The sequence below is a fragment of the Chaetura pelagica genome, unplaced genomic scaffold (genome assembly GCF_000747805.2).
Source record: "Chaetura pelagica isolate M959 unplaced genomic scaffold, ChaPel_1.0 scaffold79, whole genome shotgun sequence".
Lineage (NCBI taxonomy): Eukaryota > Metazoa > Chordata > Aves > Apodiformes > Apodidae > Chaetura > Chaetura pelagica.
Genome location: NW_009969339.1, coordinates 127683 through 142798, shown reverse-complemented (window position 1 = coordinate 142798; position 15116 = coordinate 127683). Strand labels below are relative to the sequence as shown.

Below are 15116 nucleotides of genomic sequence, written 5' to 3'. Positions count from 1 at the left end.
AGAACAGCTCTCGCCGTTCCTGGTGAGTGGAAAACCAGTGGAAACCAGCTGAACTCAGGGGGGAAACGGGGAGGCCCAGCCGGGAGGAGGAGTTGATGCTGGTGGCTAATATTTGAGGGCAGGGGGCTTCCCAGAAGAAGCAAGGAGGGAGCTGGGGAGAGGCTGACAGGAAATGGGAATCGGGACGGGCTGTGGGCTTGCATGCCGGGGGCTGCCAGTGTGGTGGGCTGCTGGACAGACGTGGGCCAGGTGGCCAGGCTGCTGGTCCCCTTGCCCAGTGGAGGAAAGGAGAGTGCATAGGTCACTCTTTGCCTGCAGAATCACGAGATTTACTGGCGTGGAGGAGTCCGCTTGGGTGGAGGGGAGGTCTCAACGGGGCACAGTCTAAGCAGAGATGCATCAGAGACAGAGGGAAGGAGGGGAAAAGGGGAGATTGGAGGGAGAAAAAAAAGTCCAGCAGGCCTGCCAGAAACCTGCCATCCAGGTAGGGTTGGGCACCAGCTGCCTCCCTCCCTCTCTCCTCGCCCAGTGCCTGCTGCCTGCAAGCAGGCAGGGAGAGCTGGGGCCCAGAAGGTGCTGCCTTGCGTCCCTATGGTGGCCAAGGGACAAGGAAGGGGAAACATTTCCCTCCTCTTGGATCCCAGCTCAATAGTTCTCCAGGCAGGGAGCAGGGATGGTATCCTCTCACACCTCCTTTTGCCTCACCTCCCTGCCCCATCCCGAGGATGATGCCAGCCCCAGTCCCCTACAGGGGTCTGCAGGGCAGCTATGCTGTGTAAGAACCTGAGGTGGGCCGGTGATCCATGGGTTCCATCCTTCAGCTTAGCCTTGGTCCGTGCAGCACCTGCCCCAGGTCATGTGGGCACCACTGCTGAAGGGCACAGTCCCCACTTTGGGTTTCTCAGCAGCTCCAATGCATGGAGGGAAAGGAAAACTTGAGGGCTGTAACTTGCCTAATACCCCTTCCTGGGGTCATAATACCTTCCAGGGGGACCCAGGGACAGCTCAAAAATGGGGTTGCATCTCTCTCCCTTTGGTCCCAAGCCCCCCACTGTGCTGCATTCACCACCCCGGTGGCTTTCCTTGTGCTCCACAAGAGCCTTAACCCAATGGCTATGGGTGGGCTTTTGCCAGAGGGAGGAAATTGCTCCCTGCTTGTCCTTCCACCCCAAACCTTCCATGTGCCTGGCCCACCCCAGCTGCGGGGCAGCACCCCACAGCCTCTGTGAGCAGATTCCAGGAGGCAGACTTTGTCGTGGGCAGCAGAAGCCAGGGAGCTAGAGGCCAGCAGGAAACCAACCTGCAACCGTCCTTGCTGCCAACAGCCACTGCCACCCCAAGAGGCAGCCAATGGTGCTGGGAGCCGCAGGGGGGAGGTTTGTTTTCCCTTCCCCAGGCATTAACCCCTGGCAAGATAAGAGGGGCCCGGGTGAGCAAACAAGGCCAGGGCAAGGCAAAACCACGTGTAGCCAGCCAGGAGAGCGGCTCCATGCCCAGGGCTCCCCCTCACCAGAGGCTCTGCCTCCCTGGCATTGCCTGCCTGCTCCGAGGTGACCCGGGGACAGGCAGGGGAGGCGGGAAGACGGAGGAAGCCGCGCGGGGATGGGGTCCCAGCGTGCAGGAAGGGACGGATGTGAGGCTTCTGCGTCGCCTCTTGGCATGCGGCCCTCAGAGCTGGCCCTGCTGAAGGGACCCAGCTCCATCCCGCTACCCCGGCCCCCAGGCAGGGACTGAGCCCAGAGAAGGTCACATCCCCAGACAGACACTCAGACCACTGATGCTCTGAGGTGTCCCGCACCCCGAATCTTCTCCTTTCCCCCCACCCTCCAGGACCCGCCTGAGCACAGGGATCCATCCCAACTTCTCCTTTGGCCTCCAGCAATCACCTCTTTTGCTGTGCCTCAGTTTCCCCTGTTCGATAAGCAGCTGCCCTCCCTGCACCCCCAGCTCCCTGCCTGCTCCAGCGTGACTGCCCAGCACTCAGTGACCCAGCCAGAGGAGGACAAACAAACCAATATACAAATATTGCATGTTTCCCTCCCTGCTGCCCCTCCTTCTCCAGAAGCACAGAGTCCCAAGGCCTCACCCTCCCCCAAAGGGTTCATCTGAATAGCAAAATGAAGGGAGAGGTTTTTTTTCCTGGAGTCTGGACAGCCGGGCAGGGCACCCCTCTAGGAGGAGGAGTTGCCTGGGAGGGAAATCCTCAGCCTGGGTTGTGGTGTGGGTCTGGCAAAGCTGCTTGCAGGCAGGGGAAACTGAGGCACACCAAGGGAGGGCAGCGAGGTGAAAGAGAGAATGTGTTCTGGGGGGACTTTTTCTTCCTCCCCAAGAGGAGGACCAGGTGAAGGGGACAGCCAGTAGCAGCGTCCCCACCATTGCTCATGCATTGGCTCTAACCTTCCCAGCCAGTCCTGGGGTTACAGCCGTCAGGGTTGGTAAAATCACCTCTGAGGGCTTCATTGTTTCTCTTCTCTTGTTTAGGTGGCCAACGAGGAGACAGAGGCACTTTCCGTGCCACCCAACCCCAAGCTCCTGTTACTTGCTCCCCCCACTTGCAAGAAGACAGTGGATTAAATCCTAAGTCCACAGCCAGACACAGCTTCCAGCGCCTGCCGCAGCACCGGGATTGACCCCAGACTGCTCTGCGGACACCTCCGTGCTGCCACTGTCCCCACCACCAGGGACTTACCTGCTGCGGGTGATCTCATAAGCGTGACATAGTGAAGGGAAGCAGGGGGCCGGGCAGCCTTCCCACTCACTCAAAGCCAAAGCGACGTGAGCTTCCCCCACGAGGGCACCGGGGCAGGATGAGGCGGCCGGGGATGTGACAGGCCACCCCAGTGCTGGAAGCCCGGCAAGGGCGGCTTTTTGGAGCTTTTGCAGGAGCAGGGGTGAGGTGAGGGGGGCAACATGAGCCTGGGGAAGCTGCCGGTGCTCAGCTGGGTGTCAGGCTCCCGGGACGTCTTCGGGGACACCTCCTTCCTCAGCAACCATGGCGGGGCTGACACGGCCAAAGGCAACAACTTCTTTGCCCGGACGCTGCGGCACGTCCGCCGGTCGCCCCTGAGGAGGCGGGGCAGCGGGGGCCAAGCAGGGGCATCACCTGCCCCCCCGGCCATCTCGCCCATCATCAAGAATGCCGTCTCCCTGCCACAGCTCAACGAGGTGACATACGATGGAGGTGGTGGCCGGGGCTTGACCAGCAAGTTCTCCTTCAAAAGTGCCTCCAACAACTTCTCCAAAACACACCAGGCCTATGGTGAGTGAAGCATGGGGCAGAGGCCGGCACCCTCTGCATCCTCAGCAGCCCCTCTCCATCACTCCATGCCTCCGTTTCCCCAGAGGGAGTTCAGGTTCTCAGCAGAAACAGGGCATTTTAGAGTCTCCAGTCCCCGTGAGGAGATAGCCCTAACCTTGCTTTCAGCCATGTCCTTGAATGGTCTACTCCCAGGGTGGCCCCCATGGATGGTTGCTCCTCCTCTCTCTCATAGCCCTATACAGCTGGCAGCTGGTGTGGAGTAGCTGTAAGGGGGTCCTCCCCATCTCCCCCAGCCCTGCACCTTCCCATGAGCATCCTTCCCAAGGAAGCCAAGAAGGTGCTGGGACAGTAGGGCAATTATCACACCAAGGTTGGGAGATCAAGGGGAACCATGTCATGGCCTTCCCCATCTCCACGCAGATGCTCCAACCCTGTCCTTAGCTCTGCCAACCCCTCTGTCTCCGTGTGCTCCTCAAGGGACTCCATCCCCCCTTGCACTGACATCCCTCCCTGCCAGTCAGGATCCAGGAAGGACCTTGGGGAAGGGTTTTGGGAAGGATGGGACAGCTGGGTGGCTCTTCTCTGAACTCACAACACTGGGCTGTGGCTCAGCTTTTCCTCAGGGAGGGAGGTCTGGAGCAGAAGGTCTCGGGGTGGGGGGATCTGGGGGAGCCTGCAGCAGCCAGGGGTGGTGGCTGTGCTCAGAGGGAAAGGCAAGCTGAGGCAATGCTGCCATCTCCTGGTCCCACCTGCCTGGCTCAGCCCCCACCATCATCTTACCAAGCCCAGAGCCCACCGTGAGACCCTCCACTCTAACTCTGGGCTTTGGAGATGTCCACACAGAAGCTGCTCTGTCCTTTAGAGACTAGCACCACCGACAGGAGTGTGACCTGCACCACTTTGGTGGCAGTGTCCCTTGCCCCCGTGTATCTAAGGCAGGCTTCATCCCACCTCTCTGTGCTCTCCTTCACCAGCCATCCCTTCTGCCTTGCAGGGCTGGAGTCTGGGTTTTGCACCATCCCTCGTGTCCCTCGCCTGGAAAAGGCCCAAGAGAGCACGTTCCCCAGGGAAGCAGAGCTGAAGCGCTCAGACTCCCTGCTCTCCGACTCCCTGCTCTCCTTCCGCCTGGACCTGGGGCCCTCCCTAATGAGCGAGCTCCTCCAGGTGATGAACTTCTCTGAAACCAATGGGAATGAGGTGGGGGAGGATGACCCAGACCTCCTGTGTGAGGAGGGCACCAAGGACGAGGTCCCTCCAGTATCAGGTGCATCCTATGGAAAGGACCAGGCAACATCCAGCTTCTGGGACCGCTCTGGGCAGAGCAGCCTGTCAGGGGCCAGCTCACTGCCAGGACTGTCAGCCCGTGCCAACGGGGAGGCACACGCCGTCAAGGGTGCAGGAGAAGACCCTGCCTGGGCTTCGGGGCTAGGGGCAACACCCAAAGGGACCCCATGGCAGGGGCACTGGAATGACTGCACCATCGAGGCGGGAGAGTTTGATCGGGCAGCCCCGGTCCTGGCCCGCCATTATGGTGGGACCAGCACTCCCCGGAGCTCGGAGAGGGGTGAGGGTCCCCGGCAGGCCCGGACGCAGACCCTGTGGGAGAGTCCCAGCAGCAGCTCATGGCGATCACAAGTGTCAGGAGAGAGCCGGTCCCCTGAGGCCACCTGGAACCAAGGAGAGGAGGAGGACGAGCTCTCCAGCCTGCAGGAGGGGTACACTGGTGCCCGGGGGGCACGCAGCAACTCCTTTGAGTATGCTGACGAGGAGGAGGATGATGAAGTCAAGGTGTGAATGGCCCCCCCCCCCAACAAGCCCCCAGCCAGAGGCACCAGTGACGGGGTCTTCACCCTCCTCCCCGTCCCCTCCCTCCCTGCCACCAGCAGACCCAGAGGGCAACCTCCATGCCGAACTGGGGACACTGGGGGGGCAGGAGGAGAACCTGTCTTCTGTGGTGCTCTCTGTGCCTGGGCCAGGCTGCTGGGGGGGGGGCTAGTGAGAGCTGTGCATCACAGCACAGGGCATTGCAGCCCTTCCCCAGCCTCACTGCCATTAGATGCCAAAGGGGCATTCCCATGTGCCAAAGAAACCCCAAATCCCTTCCCACCCCATCCTGTTCCCCCAGCATCCTCTCTCCCATCCCTCAACCTGGCCCCACCAGCATGTCTGGGGACATGCCCTGCCCTCCCACCGAAGCCCCCGACCACTCCCTCTCCTGGCATGGGTGCCCCCCTGGAAATATTCACACCAGTAGTTCCCGCATGTAGGGGATGGGGCCTCCCCAGCTGGTGCAGGATCCTCTCATGTAGGGTATCTGTCTACCAGGAGAGGTCAGCTAAGAGCTCAAGGGGCAGCCAAACCCCACAGAGCTGGGCTTTCTCTTTTTCCCTCCCAAAAAATAAGTCATGAGCTCAGTGTTTCTCACCTCAGGAGGTGAGAGCACACACAGAGAATCACAGGGGTCTTTCCACTGGCCTGCGGCTGCCGAGTGTCACTTAGGATGGCTCCTTTTCCAACCCCCACCCCCTCGCAGCAGGGACGGGAGGAACCTCTGGGCTGGCTGGAGGCAGAGGCGAGGCTGTCAGGTCACCAAATTCTGCAGTTCAGGCCCCAAAAATCCCTTTCTTTCCCCCCTGCCTCTGCACAGAGAGACTCCCACTCTGCAGCCACTTGGCCCGCACCCGCTCTTCTCCATCCTTACCCCTTCTCCCCATTCCCCACGCGTGCACCCCTTTCCAGCGCGCCCCTCTCCAGGGCTGTGCACAGCGGGATGGCCAATGCCCCGTGCCAAGTGGCTCTGGGTGATGTGGCCGCCCTGGAACGAGCTGCCCCCCACGCTGCCCCGCGTGCAAACCGGCCCTCACAGAAGCGCCTTTGTGCCACGGCGCGGAGCCGAGGCGCTCGGGGGCTGAGGTCACTGGAGGGACCCTCACAGCGTCCCCCTTGTTCTCCAGGACGGGACGGGGCGTGCGGTGGGGGGAGATGCCAGGCCATGGCCACAAGGCTCAGTCAGCTCCCACGCAGCTCACCCGCTGCCTGGCTGCTTCTGGCAGGGAGCAGAACGAAGAGGCTCGGGCGTGCACGTGTTGTGGATGGAAGTGCCACTCACAGGCACTGAGGGTACGGGCAAGCCCATCTCCTCCAGTCTCCCTGGGCAGCTGCCCTGGGCTGGCTGGCAGCAGCAAGCCCGGGCAGGCAGCAGCTTCAAGGAGTCCCCAGCTCTGGCCACTGACACCCAGCAGGATCAGCCCTTGCAACCCTGCACCCTCCAGGGCAGGGACCCTGGCTCTGAGGACAAGGTGCCCCTGCCCTCTGCTTCCCAGGCAGTAACACAAGCTCCAAACCAAAGACCCATATCCGTGGAATAGCCTTTCTGCCTCCACTCTGTATCCCATGCACTTATTATTGTCCTTATTAAAGCAGTTTTGATACTAATTTCTCCTCTGTTGCCTCCCCTCAGCTGCAGTGATCTTATTGTCTCTTTGCTATGTCTGCTGGTGCTCCAGCCACAAAATCCCATCCTCTCTACTCTCAGGAGGATTCTCCAGCACTTCTGGGATCCCTGGACTAACTAGCCCAGTACTTTGCTGCTCATGGTCTCTTAACACACAAACCAACCCCACCCTGCATAGCACGCAGGAGGGTGCAAAGCTTCCTCTCCAGCCTGGCAACAACCCACTTGCAGCCAGCCCCCTTTCTAAAGCCAGCTTGGCTTCAGCCCTCCCAGACCATCAGACATCCTCTGCCTGTGTGCTGAGATCCCGCAGGTTGGGTGGCAAGGGTCTGGAGAGGGAGAGACAGGGGCTCAGCCACCTTGCCTAGGACTGGAATCTCCATCAGATGCTCTTCTACTCTGCTCTCCTCCCACCCGGCCTGAAGTGCCTCAGTGTTTGCTGTCACACATCAGTCTCACTTAAGGCTGGAGAGACACTTTTTAATTATAGCCATGGCACCAGATGATCAGCACTAATTGCCTGTAGTCCCATGTGAGTGACACAGACTGGGACATGCTGAGCCACACAACCCAACCCGAATGCTATCCTTCCTTCCCATTGCCTTCTGCTGCCTCACTTTCACTGAATAGGGTTCAGTATGGAAATGTTGGAGTAATGGGTAACCCGGCTGGAATGTGCCAGCAGATAAGTGAGGTGAGATAAGAGGGGAAGTCAGAGAAGACAACTCCTTATCGCTGAGGAATGCTGGGTCAGGGGCACACCTGTGCCACCGCTTCATGTGGTACCATTCCTGCAGGAGGGCAAGGCACCCCTGCCTCCTGCCTGCTGGCCTCAAGAGCTGCCAAGAGGAACCTGTCAAACCCACGCCCTGAGGTTCCCAAGCCAAACACTGAATTACCCACTTTTGTGGCACCAGATGCCACATCGCCCTTGTCAATGCTTTTGTTCCCCTCTCTCTCTCTCAAAAACTCGGGTGCAGGAGGAAATGATGCATTCTGATGAGATTACACAACCATTCCCTGAGCAACCACACAGGGTTCTCCTCCTGAACCCCACCTACAGCCCACTTTGCCCTACCTACTATCCATTCAACCCCACATCCTGGTCTGACTTGGAAAAGCACCTGGCGTTATCTGGGATCTATTTCCATCCAGAAAGGGCCCCTTTGCCCTTTGTGGGTGGAAAAACCCTGGACTTTGACAGTGTTTTGCACAGAGCCAGAGATCTCACAGAAGCCGGAGCAGCTGCAGCAAGCAGTCCCCACTGCTTGGGTTTTTATTAGAGCTAGAAAGCAGAATCCATCAACCCAGTTTGAAGGAGGTGACCCTGAAGTCCCCCTTGATGCTCATGTAGCTGATCTTGTCGTAGCAATGCCGGTTGGGGAACTCCACTTCATGCCCATCCGGTAGCTTCACTTCGAATTTGTCTGCCTTCATTTCAATGTCGATCTGGGAGAAGAGAGGGGAGGAAGGGTAGGAATTTGGGACAGGGAGGAGATTAGGAGGTAAGCATCCAGGTGAAGGGCCTGACTGTTACACACAAGGGTCAGACATGGTCCTGACACCCTTAAGCAAAGTGCTGGGGGTTGAGCTGAGGGTGATGCAGGAAATGAGCAGTTGATATCAAGGGTCTGAGCAGGTACCTACACTATGACCTGCAGACAGGATCTCTCCTGGGGCTGTTTCCCCTACTCAGATTGTAACATCAAGGCAATTAAACCCAAGTGTGTCTTTATGCACCACGTTGCTTAGATCTGCTCTGAAGAGGGCAGAATCAACCTGACACCCCAATGCCCTCAGCAGCTTCCTTGGACCCAATAAAAGGATCTTCACTGATAAACACACACAAGCAGACAGGATAGGGACAAACCACTGAATATTGCAAATTAAAGGGATTGCTCCCCAAAGCCATCACCTCATCACCCCTTCCCTCAGAGCCAGCCACGACTGAGGAAACAAGCTTCCTCTCCACAGCAGTAGGAATAGGACTGCTTCTAAGTGAAGCCCTGTTCAAGTCTTGGGACATCAGATGGGGTGAGACAGCAACTAGGACAGCATCCCTGGCAGGAGGAGAGAGAGCACAGATCGGCAGCACGAATACAGGAGTAGTGAGGACAGAAGAGCTGAGGGAAAGGTTTTTGGACATCACTACAAACTCTGGGAAGCTTGGAAATGGCAATCGGGACCAAAATCCCAGAGGACTGAGGGGCTGTTGGGAGGGAGCAAGAGGTATTGGATGAGACTGGAAGGACTGAGGTACAGGAATATGCTAACCAGGGGCTTTGCCCCACCACATACACACACACACCACAACCCCCTGCTGGCACAGCCCCCTCACCTTGATAGTAGAGCCCTTGGAGAAACAGAGGTGATCTTCACGATGCTCTGCCTCCCAGACTTTGGAGCACCTGGAGTTGCAGACGATGACAGACTCGTCGAAGCGGGGATTGAAGTGAAGTGCCAGATCCGACGAGCTGCAGCCGAGATTGATGCTGAATCTGAGGGTGAACAGGAGGAAGGTCAGACACACAGGCAGGTCAGGTCTTGGAAGACCTGAGATCCAACACATGGCTCTGCACCCATCAGCATTCCATCAATTCCTCCATCACTGTAGCAGGTGCTTGATGGCTCCTGTTTCCTCATTTTTCTTGGGAACCAGGGAGTTGGCACGGTGGTGGCATAGGGCTAACTGAGCTAGCCCTAACACTGAGCTATGCTCACACCTTTTGTACCTGGCAACCTTGGAAAACCACCTCTCTCTGCAGCCCACCTTCAGTCTTGGCAAGTCAAAGTGGTTTCTTTGTACTTACTGCTCAGCATCATCAGATATCTTGCCCTTGATCTTCAGGCTGTCTCCAGTCTTCATACCCAAGTTTATGATTTCCAATTTTTTCTAAGACAAAGAGAAAAATAGTTTGTGGGGCTCCTTCAGCCATTCCTCCCTGGCCACCGAAACTGAGAGGATGCTGCTCAGAGCGGATGCCCCAGCCAGAACAACATCCACTGCTCTCAGCTGGTGTTCCTCTCACAGCCAAAAACTCTGTGTTTGAGATCTTGCATGGGCTTCTCACTCAGTGAAGGAGGAGTGGGCTGAGTGAAACCAGCAAACAAGAAGACATCAGAGGGAGAGAAGATGAAAAGAGGCTCGTCCTCAGCAGAATGAAAGGAGAGCATGACAGCAGAGGTACAACGAGGGTTAAAGCAGAGGGGCACAACCCAGGGTTTGGTGGGCAGCATTGCCAGCAACCCAAGAAATTCAAGTGGTGAGAGCAGAGGTAGCTGTGGCTGGCCAGTCCCTCACTCAGTATTGCTGAGCTGGGGACCCTGAGTGACAGAGGACAGGAGCAACAGCCCTTACACCCATCTTTCTCCCAGGGCAGAGTAACCAGGCAGTAGAGCTCAGAAAAGTTTTGCACAGAGGACCTTACATCCCTAGACTTCCTTGTGGCTTACATATTAACAGCATCTCCGCCTCTGCAAGGCCCCACCAGCTGCTATTAAGCCAGGAGACTTTGATCCAAAGCTTCCCTGTGTACACTTCCTCTCATCAGGGACTTCAGGACATTTAACCAATTCCCAGCCCCCTCAGTGGGCTCCCAGTGGAGGGACCATCACATACAGCCCTCAGTGATGCTACTTCAGCCGCCACATAGGACAAGCATCTTCCCAGCTGGCCATGGAGTTGTGACCACTGCATTCACTTATTTTTTGTGTCTAACAGCTAAGCCAGAAGAACATAGCAGCTCCTTCCTTTTGTGGCAGGGGGAAGCTCCCAAAATCCATACCAACACCCCAAAATGGTACCCCCTGTACCTCCCCAAGGTGCTCTGAGGAAGGGCTCCAAGGGGCTTGGAGGACAGGGCACCCAACACATTCCCTCTGGGGGGGGTGGGGTCATAATGAGTGGCATCCCCACTCCTTCCCTTCTCGTGGCTTGCTTTCCGCCCACGAGCTCCCAAAATCCATACCAACACCCCAAAATGGTACCCCCTGTACCTCCCCAAGGTGCTCTGAGGAAGGGCTCCAAGGGGCTTGGAGGACAGGGCACCCAACACATTCCCTCTGGGGGGGGGTGGGGTCATAATGAGTGGCATCCCCACTCCTTCCCTTCTCGTGGCTTGATTCAGCCCCAGCTGTTTAGATTCCTCTAGCAACACATGGGAGCTCTCTGCAACCTCCCATCCAGGCTCCATTGGGACCCAAATCTTTTAGCTTAAGGAGCCAAACGTGGCATGTCCAATAGCCACATCCTCCCTAACACTGAGGCACAGGAAGGTTTTCTTCACAGGGGAGCAACATCCCTGCTGTCTCCTTCCCAGGTAAGACAGTGTCCCAGATTTGGCTGAACACATTAGCATTGTATTCCCAGACTCCAGAAATCAATGGAAAGCAAGAAGGAGAAGACCAAGGCTCAGGAGACCAGCAGTCCCTCAGGCTTCCCTCCCAAGCCCTGCAGAGTGCAGCTGAGTGCAGTCACCCTGCTGCTGCACAGACAGCTGGTAGATGGCTTTTGCCCCTCCCCAAAAACTCCTGAAGCAAGCAGAAGTAAGTGCTGATAAGCACCACTTTTCCAGAGGTGTTTCCTATTATCCCAGGTCATAAAGACCAGCAGGCTTGGGAAATTTGTTTGCTGTTGAGGTAACTGAAGCTGTTGGTGAAATGTTCCCATGAGCAGGTGCTGAGGGTGGTGGCTTCTGGCATTGGGTCTGTGTCACATTCTGCTGCCATGTTCCACCTGCACACACCTTCATGTCACCCTGCTCCCCCACAGCCATCCCAGGGAAAGCCCCTTCTCCCAAAATCTCAGAGCATCCCACTGGCTATGAGAGGTTTCTCTTTCCATCAACTCATGGTGTCCCTTTGCAAGGACAGGGGGAGGCCAGCAGGAGAAACAAACAATTCTAGGGCTCAAGGGATCACATCCCAAGACAGATCCTAAACTCAGTCAGGAAAACCCTGTCCCGTACGGCTAGCCAAAGCACAGAGCAATGTCACAGCAGAGACAAGACCCAGGTCCTGGGCCAGCAACACTGAGGAGCATTCACTCCACTTCCCACACAGCCCAGTGTGGAGCAGACAGAAATGTGGCTGTCACTGGGATTTATCTACCCATCCCACCAGCAGAGCATGAGGCTGCCCGGGAGGGAGAGCAGCTTGTGTCCGAGGGACAGGGGGAACTACTGAAGCAAAGGGTTATGTGCAGAGCCACCAGTACCACGGATGTGGGAACATGCGGGGAGGGAGGACAGGCAGGAAAGAGGCACGAGCTGCTCAGAGAGGGGCCATGAGATTTCATGGAGATAACACGAACCCCCCTCTTACAATGCTCAGCAGGGGCGTTCACCCCCCTTTTATTTGCCACTGGGAACAATAGTGGGAAACCAGGCAGCAACTCTGCCAGAGCTGGTGACTTCCTTTGTCTGCAGAGCTGAGCCTCTGCGTGGTCAGACACCAGCCCTCTGCAGATGGCCTCTGTCATGCAGGGGGACGTGCTCTCCCACACAGGACAGACCTGAGACTTTACGGACCCCAGAAGAGCTGAAATTTTCCAGTGCAATTGGAGGTGGCAACGGGGATGATGGAGGGTGAAAGGGGCAGGTTGATACTTCCAGGCAGACATTGCAAAGCAGAAAGCCCAAGGAAACAGCGACATGATGGAAATGTAAATCCCAAAGAAAGAGGAAATCCGGCTTCAGGGCATCTGCAAAGGAGCTGGAGTGTCTGTGCAGAGAGGTAAATACAAGCAATGGTTGTGGGAGCCAGCAGTCACCAGTGCAAATGATCCAGAAATGCTTCACTCCTTGAGACATCATCTTATAATAGGGAACCTGCCCAGGAGTGCCTCTCCAGGTCTCCATACAGATGTTCATCCTGGCTAGAGGGCATTTGGCCTGTAGTGGTGTGGGACACCCATGTTCACACTGCTGGCACCAGAGGAGGCTTGGCTGCATTCCCAGAGGGTGCCTTGGGACAGCAGAGGCCTGACAAGTGGCCACTGAAACAAGGGTGAGGGCCATGCCCGACCTGAGGGCAACTCGAGCTTCGAACAGGGAGCAGGCAGGCCTGCAATTTTACAGGGGGGAAAAAAAAGTATTTAAAAAGTCATATTTTAAGTGGGGAAGAGACAAACACAACCACGTGGGCTTTCAGCCAGAAGGGTGGCAGGCCAAGTCCCCTGCACAGTGCTTTTACCACACAAAACACAGCAGCTTCATTTCCAGAGGTCCCACGAGGTAAGTTTTGTGGCTAACGGTCCTTCCTAAGCTCCCTCTAGTCCTAGAGAGATCTCAAGCCACCAGGAGCACCCAAGGGAGCTCAGGACCCTTGAGGTGGCTCCAGATAGCAGCACCTCATGTACCATAGCCTAGAGCTGCCACCTGTACCACAGAGCACCCACACAGCTGTTGAGAACAGACTGAATGCCACCCTCGCCAGCAGGCTGCCAAGATCCTCTGCAGCATCATTGCTGGCAGCAGTATTTATTTTGCTTTCTTACTTGGGCAGGAGATAAGCCAGCTAGGTGTGAAACCCTGAGGAAAACCACAAGCTTCCCCACTTCCCAGCCAAGGTAGCCTGACTGCCCTAGCTGCAACAGGTTTCTCAGGGCTTTCTGTGGCAGCCCCCAAAATCCACACCAGCACACCAAAATGGTCCCCACATCCCCCTCCAATGAGCCCTTCTAAAGAAGGGCTTCAAGGGGCTCAGAGGACAGGGTAGCCAGCACATCCTCTCTAGATTACATGAGCTATGAATAGTCCCTCACAGGAGTGACATGGGTCTTCACCAGATTTGATGCTCAGCCCAGAAAGGGAGAGGAAGACAAGGCGGCCATGCCAGCTGCAAGAATGCCTCAGAGCAGGCTCTGTGAGAAGAAGCAAGAGATCCCCTTAGCACCATAACAAAAGGCTGTGGTTTCAGACTGGCCCTAATTAGTGCCACCAGAGGAGGAACTGGGGGGGGAAAAGGTGCCTGTCCAATTTTTGCACTCGAGGCACCATGAAGCCTGTGCTCTGGACCAGGCCTTGGTGTCCACTGAAAGCGAAGGGAGCTGGAGAGAGCAACCGTGCATTCTTTCTCAGAGTAGCAGCTGCTCACTCTGCTATTATTTCCAACTGCTTCATATAATTTGTACTCCACAGCAAGCTATTGTCCCTTTCCACTAGCTATTTATTTCCTTGAATAGCCTCTGGGGAAGGATTTCAGTGCAGGAGTAAAGAAAAAACAAAAACTCCACACAATAAATATCGAGCGGTGACCTGATTTAAACCATCTTCTGACCTCATCTGGGCCCTGGTTGCGGTTCCTCCTGGCAGTTGTGATTAAACCACGTTTCTGACTCTGTTTCCCCCTTTTATGAAGCCTAGCAGGGAAAGCTCCCTGCCTTAGAGAGCTGTGGGGTGGATTTCAAGGAGCTGAGCTATGGATTTTCAGAGGCCAGAGCTGAGAACAGGACCAAGAATAGGCTTCCTCCTGATCGAGCTGCTCAGTCGTCCTCCTGCCAGCCACAAAAATCCCCAGATTGGCTTTATGGGACCCGTTTTCCCTTTAGTTGGAGGTGTTGGTTTGCCTCTCAGCAGATAGTGCTGCAACCTTCAGCCAACCAAACCTTAAGCTCTGAAAGCCAGCCAGCTTCCTAACAGAGGAGGACCAAGAGAACAAAAGGTACTTAGCTCAGCCAAGCACTGAGGTAAGCAGGAGACTGGATAAGCAGGTCTGTGGATCTGGAGGGCGTGTACAGGAGAGGATTGTCCAGGAGATGCAGGAGAAGCCAAGGCAATAATGAGAACAAGGAAACTGATGCCCATGAGCACTAACCTCCTGCCCAAGAGGTTAGCCAGAATGGGATGGCTCCCCTAGGGAAGCCATTGAAGTCTCCACATTTGGGTCAACAACAGTGGGAAGGAACAAAGAACTGAAGGTGAAGTTCCTGCCACCCCCTATGCCCCTGCTCCCTGACTGTGAGTCATCTGGAGTCCCTGTAGGGAGGACAGAAGTAGCATCCATACTCTGAACCTGGGGACAAGGGATTAGAGGCCATCAGCCTCTGGCAGGCTCTCCACCAGCATCACCCCCTTCATCTGTAGTGTGCAATTTCTCCCTTCTCCATGGGGACCTTTGCAGGGGACATCTCTCTAGGGCAGCTCTGAAGTCTGTGGCAACACTTTTATGTGCTATGAGTTGTGCACAGAGAGGGGAGGAAGGCAGCTCATGCGCATGGGAGCTGGATCACAAGGCATCAGGGCTATTTCAGCAGCCCAAGCAGAGTCAAATCTTATGAGTCCTCAGCTTGCTCAAGGGGCAGAAGAATGAACCAAACAGGCAGAGGGTGGGGAAGGGAGGTCAGAGGACTGATTACAGCCACCCAGTTCCATTTCCAGCCTTCATTTCTCTAATTCTTTCCCT

General features: G+C 56.3%; 3 protein-coding genes across 3 annotated transcripts in view; 1 reads left to right on the top strand and 2 right to left on the bottom strand.

Annotated features, from left to right (window-relative positions):
• The window catches only part of CARD10 (caspase recruitment domain family, member 10), a 37308-nt gene extending 34600 nt beyond the window's left edge, over nucleotides 1-2708 (bottom strand). Inside the window, exon 1 of the mRNA XM_010005839.1 lies at nucleotides 2690-2708. Within this exon, the coding sequence (XP_010004141.1) occupies nucleotides 2690-2708 (19 nt within the window). The remainder of the gene's footprint in view (nucleotides 1-2689) is intronic.
• Nucleotides 2709-2910: 202 nt separating this feature from the next.
• On the top strand, nucleotides 2911-5053 carry CDC42EP1 (CDC42 effector protein (Rho GTPase binding) 1). Its single transcript, XM_010005836.1, has 2 exons — nucleotides 2911-3259; nucleotides 4254-5053. The coding sequence occupies exons 1-2, from the start codon at nucleotides 2911-2913 to the stop codon at nucleotides 5051-5053; spliced, it is 1149 nt and encodes a 382-aa protein (XP_010004138.1).
• Nucleotides 5054-8015: 2962 nt separating this feature from the next.
• Nucleotides 8016-11464, bottom strand: LGALS2 (lectin, galactoside-binding, soluble, 2). Its single transcript, XM_010005835.1, has 4 exons — nucleotides 11459-11464; nucleotides 9524-9606; nucleotides 9052-9211; nucleotides 8016-8162 (listed from the first exon to the last, which is right to left on the bottom strand). Exons 1-4 carry the CDS (start codon nucleotides 11462-11464, stop codon nucleotides 8016-8018), a joined length of 396 nt encoding a protein of 131 aa, XP_010004137.1.
• Between the last annotated feature and the right edge of the window lie 3652 nt (nucleotides 11465-15116).